Source organism: Alosa alosa, chromosome 14 (assembly GCF_017589495.1).
Source record: "Alosa alosa isolate M-15738 ecotype Scorff River chromosome 14, AALO_Geno_1.1, whole genome shotgun sequence".
NCBI classification, from domain to species: domain Eukaryota; kingdom Metazoa; phylum Chordata; class Actinopteri; order Clupeiformes; family Clupeidae; genus Alosa; species Alosa alosa.
Window position 1 is genome coordinate 11,062,254 of NC_063202.1, and position 8,389 is coordinate 11,070,642.

Genomic DNA, 8,389 nt, shown 5'->3' on the forward strand with positions numbered 1-8,389 from the left:
ATTCCATTACCACTCATTTCATGTGTAGCACCACCTAGTTAAAAATTAAAAAGCAAAAAATTAGGTGTTGTAATCATAATATCTCTGGCTGACATGTTCAAAACTGCACGAAATTGAAAGTGTAGGATCATTGACACCCTCTGAATGCATGCCAAGTTTCGTGGACTTTCGTTCATGGGGGGCCATACAATAAATACATTTATGTGTACATTTAGTGACCGTACACCACCAGAGTTTTCTGTGAATATCTTGAGAACCGTAGGGCCTAGCATGACCAATTTTTTGCGAATGTTTGCCTCCAGGGGTCATGTTAACCCATTCCATATGCACACATGTGGATAAACAGATATTCACACACATACATTCACAGTAATCATACGTATGACACATACACACACATAAACACGTACACATGCACACAATTCAAGAATTTCTCAGAATTATGAACAGGCGAGATGGGGGTGGGGTTGTATAAAACGTATTTTACATGTGAAATCTATGAACTAATCATGTTTTGGTACTTCTTGTCTAGCAGATACAAGTGAGAATTGAGTGTGCATAATGCAATTCAGTGAGACGGTTAGAATCATATATGTGTATGAGTAGGTGGTTCCCTGATTTGCTTTATTTATGTACACATACATAAAGACACACACACACACACAAAAACACACACACACACACACACTACACATACATGCACACACATGACACGCACACGAACACATAAACACACATACACCCACACATACAAACACACCTACATACACAAACACACACACACGCACGCGCGCGCACACAAACACACACAAAACACATATACACAAAAACAACCACACACTCTGCACACACTCAATTACAAGCGTGACTTATTTTTGTAGGAAAAATGTGCTGGACTGGGCGGCGGTTATATTTTGTACCGCTCTGCGGTACATCTAGTTTCGAATACTTTCATTGTTCCCACTTCCTGCTTTCATCACCATTTCTCCACAGCTAGATCAGGACAGCCCGTGGGAGGAACATGCTGTGTTGTCCAGCCTCTCTCTCCTGTACAACCAGCTAGTGCTAGTGGGCATTTCAGTAAAGGGAGTCCCTGCCGTTTATAATCCCTCACAGGAACACAGCCAGTCGCGTTACGCGTGGCACCTGACACAAAGCGGTCCAGACAGCAGTCAAAGCTGTAATCCCGGCTACAGTGCATGACGTAAAATCTGCTCTCAGTTCAGCACTATGTGTCCACGTGCCTCGGGCCACTTCAATCCCGTGCCAAATGCGATGCGATGCGGCTCAGGTCAAAGTACACTGACACAGACAGCTGTTTGTCTTCTCCCGTTGTCACTCTGTTTGCAATAGCGATGTCACATTGCAGTGGCTTAATGTGTCAGGTTTACTGGATGGTCTGAAAAGGTGACCCGCTGAAAGGTGATTATGGCTTTGAAATCTAGATGGTGTCTGTAAATCAGTTATCAGGTAAATCTTGTCTGTACAAAGGCTACTGCTTCAAGGAATTATTACTGCTAATTCTGTTGTTTGTTAGTTGAAAGATTGGCCTATCTTTAAAAAAAAAATCAGGAGAGAAATACTTACAGCCACGATAATCTGGCCAGCTCCAACGCAAAGCTAAAAATGGATACCAAGTTTAGTCAGCCATCTCACAGAAAGGTTAATCTGTATTATTAGCTAATAGATACTGTATCTTGATTAAAGGTTTTAGCCTTTATCCGATAGCCTACAATGATGTCGTCAGTGATGATGAGGAAATAGGCTACAAATAACAATGAAATGAAAGACAATAAAATGGCAATATATGAACAGTGCACAGATTAATTTTGAGAGGAGTCTTGCTAGAAGGCTTTGGAGTTGGGCCAACACTGTTGGTCTGAAGGCAAATCCTGATGTTCTTGTTGAAATGAAAAGCTCAGCCTCAGAAGAGAGTTGATGTCTGATAATCCTGTAATGGAGGGACCCATCTGTTAAATGTCGTGCCACACTCCAGCTGTAGGCTGTGGGTGTATGCAGTAGCCTAAGTGTCCTGAATGCATAACGATAAATGGACTACACAAATAGAGTAAGTCTCTACTCAAAAGCTCAACACGATTTATACACTCAAAGAGCTACCTAGAGGCCCCTAACTTTAATGACGGGCAAAGTGTAGCATGTCACCCAGAAACAGTTAGATACATAACACTTAAGACTTTGGCTGTCACTCAAATTATGAGCTAAAGCACCAAAGCAGACACACTCAGACAAGGAATAATCAGAGCTAAAAATCAAACCAGATAAGCTAGTAATCCGAGGATTCCCCCAAAATGACTAGGGGTGTAATGGTACAGAGATACCATAGTCCAGTTCATGCCTTAGTTTGTACATCATAGGCCAGTAGAGGTTTGTTACAAAAACGAGAGGAGGCGGGGGCACAATGCTAAATAATCAATTCACTAATGTGCTTTAATGCAAGATTATTATCCGAAATGGTCTACAATAACATCATGCAAGTCTAACATTAAGCCTCAAAGAGAAAGCTGGAACGCAAGCTTGGAATTCTGGAAGGAGTGGTTCCAGAATGGGAAGATTAACCGTTGCAGACAACCCTGACACAGCTCTTCCACTAATGCTATGATAAAAGGTAATGCACCCTCTCCTCTTTCTGCGGTTCCTCTTACAGTAGATGATTAATGAACCCTCCATTGGCATCCTGTTGGTTTACAGGAAGGGGTTCCTTTACAACTCTCCCCCACAGGCGCTACACGAGAGACTAGAATTTACCCAGAATTACTTTTTTCTCAGAGTCTTCTGCCTTCTCGGAAGTGGATTACAGCCTAATGCCTTGAGTCCACTCCAGACAGGCTTTCGGTTGTACAAAAGCAGCCTTGACACATCAAACGCCTGTCACTGGGCAGAGAGTGGTAAAAACACAACAACCACAACAACGCGAAAGAAAGTATTTTATGGGTTCAATGCTGGAGAGAAGATGTCTAATGTTGTAGATGGTATGTGTTTTGGTATGTAGAGACTGCAAGCCTATAAAACAGATACAATGTTCACCACGTCTCTTAAATGTTGCCTGCATTTTACTCAATTAGATTCAGGAATGAGATTCAACAAAGACAAATCAGCGATCTTTAAAAGCAAAGTTAGCATGAACTGATTCAACAACTGTAGAAATGTCCATGGCTTTATTGTATGTTTACAGTGTCAGAGGTAAAATAAAGGTTTTATATGTTACACATACCATTATCAGGCTCACTGTTGGGGAGTGCGACATCTTCTGATCAGCGGCAAATGTATAACGTGTCAAGAAACCTTGCAGTCTCTCCCTCTCTCTCTCCCCTCTCTCTCTCTCACACACACACACACACACACGCCTATTTTATAACAAGGTAGCCACTCTCAATTGAGGGTACATGTAAAAAATGTTTTTACACGAGTAAATGAAATGAAATGCATGAAGCAAAATAGCACACTCCTGTGGAAGGTAATGGCACCATCTCGACTATCTTGTGTTTGGAGTGGACTGTTGCAGATTTGCAACTATGATAACAGTTATAAAGTCATGATAACTTACTTAAGGCTACAAACGATAACTTATGACAACAAAGTGCTTCTTACTAAACGTCTGATGTTATAATCAAGGAAAGGGCAAGCACAGCAGTACATAAACTTACATTCCTTAAACTTTAACTAGGTAAAGTACAGCAGTGTTTTCTGAATAGCAACTCATTTCAAACTAATCCTTGGTTGGTGAATATAAATAATTTAAACACAACTACCTTTACAGAGATTTAAAGGAGTTAAAATTATAGGATATGGAATATGGTAAAAATACCCTACATTAGGGTATTAGGAATTTTAATTAAAATACATTTTTATTCATTAGGAAGTTAAAAACTGGTTCTTGTTTAGTGGAGAGGTATTAGGAATAAGAGTTTATTACATATAGCTTGCTTCTTTATTTGATATCTTACTATTATTCATAATTCAACCAGAACATGTGGGACGTTCTACCAGAAACATACATTATCACTTAAAGAAATCTTGGAAAAAAATATTCTTATTCATGAATCTGAACATTGAGTCATATGGACACAATCTTAAACTATGAGGAACACCTATTGTGTCTTCTCAGGATGTTTTTACTCCTTATAAAACCTTAATAAAATGCCTTTTTGAAAATAGGATCTTGGACCAATAGGAACGCCCCTCTATTGCAGTTATATAAGTCTGTGACAGGGCTTGATGTGACGGCGCCTAACAGTCAGTCAATTTAATGCCATTTCTCTGCCTGTGAACATGGTAAAATCAAATATGTTTGCAAGTAAGCAAGGATTTTAGTGACCTTTTCAGACATATTTTAGATATACAATTCCATTCTTTTGTAGGATATTTTAGTATAACAGGGTCTGGCACTTTAGATCATCCCCCTGAAAAAAAAAAAAAAGTTTAAAATCAAATAATTTTCTGAGAGGACTTGCCCTTGATCAATTTCAGCATTACCTTGGTCAAATGAGGTCACAGCCTTTAAGTCGTAAAAGAGCAATGCATTTTTTATGTAGTGTTCCATGTAAACATGACGGCGCATGACGAAAACGTGGGGACAGTTGTATATTTTTTTTTAGAATTTATGTTTAATTTCATGTTTTTAATATATTGATGTGAAAGATAACAAATTTGTATGTAAAAATACGTTTTTTTTCCAGTCTTTATCACAACAAAACCGTGAAAGACGTAGCTCAGATTTGGCTGAGGACAGCCCATTTTTCAGGATTTGTAATTTGTGTTTTTAAGATAATTCAGGATTTGTAATTTGTGTTTTTAAGATTAAAGGGACACCAGGCAAGCCTGATGCTTTTTCTCTACGAAACTCCCCCTCGCTCGGTCTGAAGCTCTTTTCCTTTTCTTTGCGTCTTCCGTCAAGGGTTTTCGCTGCTTCTTCGCCGGCTCTGCCATTATACACACATTTCCAACAATCTCTAGCGTTTCGTTAGCCTGCCTCTGTGCTGTAAACTGATCCTGCGTCGGTCAGCGGGTAGGATACACCGAACTTGCAAGTGGGATATTCTTCCTACAGGCAGTAGGGGCGGGCGAGAGAGCCTTCATTCGCCCTATAATGAGTCATTTAACCATATACCGACTTACGAAGATGATTAATTAACACGAAAACGTTGCCTGGTGTCCCTTTAAGAAAGATTAAAAGGCTTTTTAATAAAGAAAAAAAAACATCTGAGAGCATTATCTGAGAATTACATATCCTTTTACAGAACAACTCCTAGAAATCAATCATCTAGTCAGTTTACGACATTTTAGGATTAAGTTTCATTGATAGGAAATGTAAGTTTCTAGTAGAATGTCTCATGTGCTGCTTCATTAGTGATTTGAACAGAAGCACCCTTTTCTTGCGTGGTTTTGTTTTTCTTTGTCAGATATATCAGGCCATCATTCCATTTGCCAAAACTTTCCAACTGTAACACTGAGGTAGCAAATGAGAAAACACTACTTTCATGCACAAACGTCCTCAACCTACAAACCTACTGTACCGACCACTACTGTAACCACCACTCAAACTCTCTCCCACAGTTTATGGCTTTAAACAAATAAGCAAGTAGAACACAAACTCTGCACCCACAGCTTTTTAAGGCCGGTGCACCCCAGTGGTGTAGTTGTTGACAAATGCAGTTTCCCTGAACACCAGCAGAGGGACGTGCAGACAGACTCAGAGCCGACTGGTGGGTGTGCTCCCGCTGCGGTCACTACTACTGCTACTGTTATTACTACCACAGCTGCTGGATGTACCAGGCAGTGGACTCAGGTGCTTGTACTTGGGGGTGATGTTGATGTGCATGGACGTGGTGTAGGGGTCGTGGAAGACCAAGCGGTGGAAGCTAGAGCTCTCCTGCTGCAGCTCCTCCAGGCTCTTCTGAGTGCGCATGTTCACGTCACGCTGGCCGGACATGTCCACCTGCTCGGGGTACAGCCCATCACCTTGGAGAAAGAGAGAGGTGGCGTTTAACAAGCCGACACAACAAACGGGCACTCCTGAATGTAATGAAACGGATATACTGGTATGCTATGAAAATGTGAAGTTAATCCATGTAACAGTCATAAAATATCATATGAGGGGCAAGATGCGAACTTCATTTGTATGAAGTGGGCTAAATGCCCAAGACCGTGGCCAATAAAATACACTCGCAGTCGCACTAAGTTCATGATTAGGCTGCCAGTGTCACAGCTATTTTGGAAATAAATCAAGCTATTTCAACCAAAGCAAGCCTATATTGTGGACATTCTTTTACCAGATTCAAACTCACTCATACTTCAGAATATTTCAGACATGCTGGATCAGGTGTGTAAACAAATGTGTAAGGTATGTGTAAAGTTTTGGCCAAAGCAACGGAAATGAGTCATTATATTTTTGTTTCTGCCATAGCGCTCAACGCTCCTTTTATGCTGGGTTTAATTTATTTAACTGCCTATTTGGTTTGTTATGTAATGTAAACTACAATAATTGAGGACCATGCATATCAAAAAGTAACCATTATATATATATATATATATATATATATATATAGTCTTTTAACAAAATAAATAAAAATAACACTGAACTGTGTAATTTTTTTATAATTTGGCCAACACTGTATGTCAGCATATGTGTCCTACCTGGCAGCAGTGATATGTAGCAGTCTGCAGAGGTGAGTCTGATGGGCAACCACTGCTCACAGCCCTCTAGGGAGCGCTGCTCAGCGAAGCGGTGGAGGTCATCTAGGCCACGGAAGTGGCACAGACGACTCAGGTCGTACAGCTGCGGTGGGGCAATCCACAATTCACGCGCCTCATAGCTCTGAAGAACCTCAATGGGAGTGGACCACTACAAGGGAGTCAAAGGGTGATGTGACAGAACGTGGCATTGGGCCCACACACATGCACTTGATGTATGATCATGTAGGAACATACATGCAAGCAAGCTACTATGAGAGCAAGTGTTGGTGGCAAGATGAGAATCACAAAGATCATCTAAGCAGAATCATTTCAATACTTGAGTCATTACACATTTAGGCCTATATGTACTGTACATCTGTTATGTTGTGGGCCATACATTGTATTTCATAATACAATAAAACTGTGAAATGTGTGCCATCGATTAGCGGATTTCCTCCTATCCAGAGTTGAAATAGATAATGGATATTTACAGGACATCTATAGGCAAGTGCAACAGGAGTACCAAGACTGTGGTCTCATCCTTGACGCCCTCACCTTAAAATGAACTATCTCCTTCTCATCCTGCACAGTGTGAGGTATGTCCTTCAAGCAGCAAATGAAGAATGCCGTGTCGTACCTCCTCTGCTTGCCGTACACTGCTGTAGGAGTAAGCCAGTTGCCCCACTCGTGCAAGGCCCAGATGTTGGGCAGGCACTCCAACTCCCTGCACATGCGAATAAAGTTCAGTGGGTTCTTCATCACCAACTGCCTCCAGTTAGCCAGTTCCCTTTCGCCACATACGTTTGATATTTGTGCCAAATCTGCCATACCAGCGTCTTCTTTGTTTTTCATAGACTTCAGTACGCTATTTTCTTCCTCTTTGGGTACAACCAGAAGTATGCCTGATTCTTCGAAGGTCTCCCGCACAGCGCATATTCTAAAGGCAACATCTCCCGGGATAGGAGAGCCAAATTTCATTCTATCCGTGGCGAAAATAGGAGGTCTAGTCTGAGGTGGTTGTTTAACAACTCCCAACCCGAAATTTGGTGAGTGTGTGAAGTTCCTGAAAATATCGAGCCATTCACTGGAAAAGTCCGAAATCTCCACGAGACCACCGGGAAAGACATATGCATTTGGCATAAACCCACTCTTACCACTTCGTTTTAGCAGGAGCACCTCGTAATCAAATGCTGACTTAACAGGTAAACCTGACTGGGTCCAGGTGACAGGAGGGTTCGGAGAATGTTTCTCGATACTTGTCCTTAAACTGTCAACAACAGACGTGCGTTTGATTCCGGCTGTTAAAATGACAGTCGCTGCCTCCTTCCAATGTACCAATGCAGTGTTCATCTTGAAAACTGGTGTGTCCACAGGCTCGTCTACATTTTGAGTTTCGTATGCATTTGAAACAACTTTTGACATATAACTGTAACTCTGTAACTTCACGTTGACGTTTTTGCCAAACACATATGAAGGACAGATCAGTGAAAGTGGCGAGGAAGAGCGGCTTCAAAGACAACAGCTATCTATATAGGAGCGCGCCACCTAGCGGTGTGGAAGACTACACAAATACAAATCTTTACTAGATAGATAGATAGATAGATAGATAGATAGATAGACAGACAGACAGACAGACAGACAGATAGATAGATAGATAGATAAATACTTTATTGATCCCCAGTGGAAATTCAAGAAG

At 41.1% G+C, this 8,389-nt stretch overlaps 1 protein-coding gene across 1 annotated transcript; it reads right to left on the minus strand.

Annotated features, from left to right (window-relative positions):
• Window positions 1-5,108: 5,108 nt before the first annotated feature.
• nudt19 (nudix (nucleoside diphosphate linked moiety X)-type motif 19) lies at window positions 5,109-8,172 on the minus strand. Its single transcript, XM_048262275.1, has 3 exons — window positions 7,249-8,172; window positions 6,655-6,862; window positions 5,109-5,979 (listed from the first exon to the last, which is right to left on the minus strand). Exons 1-3 carry the CDS (start codon window positions 8,113-8,115, stop codon window positions 5,711-5,713), a joined length of 1,344 nt encoding a protein of 447 aa, XP_048118232.1. The 5' UTR covers window positions 8,116-8,172; the 3' UTR covers window positions 5,109-5,710.
• Window positions 8,173-8,389: the final 217 nt, after the last annotated feature.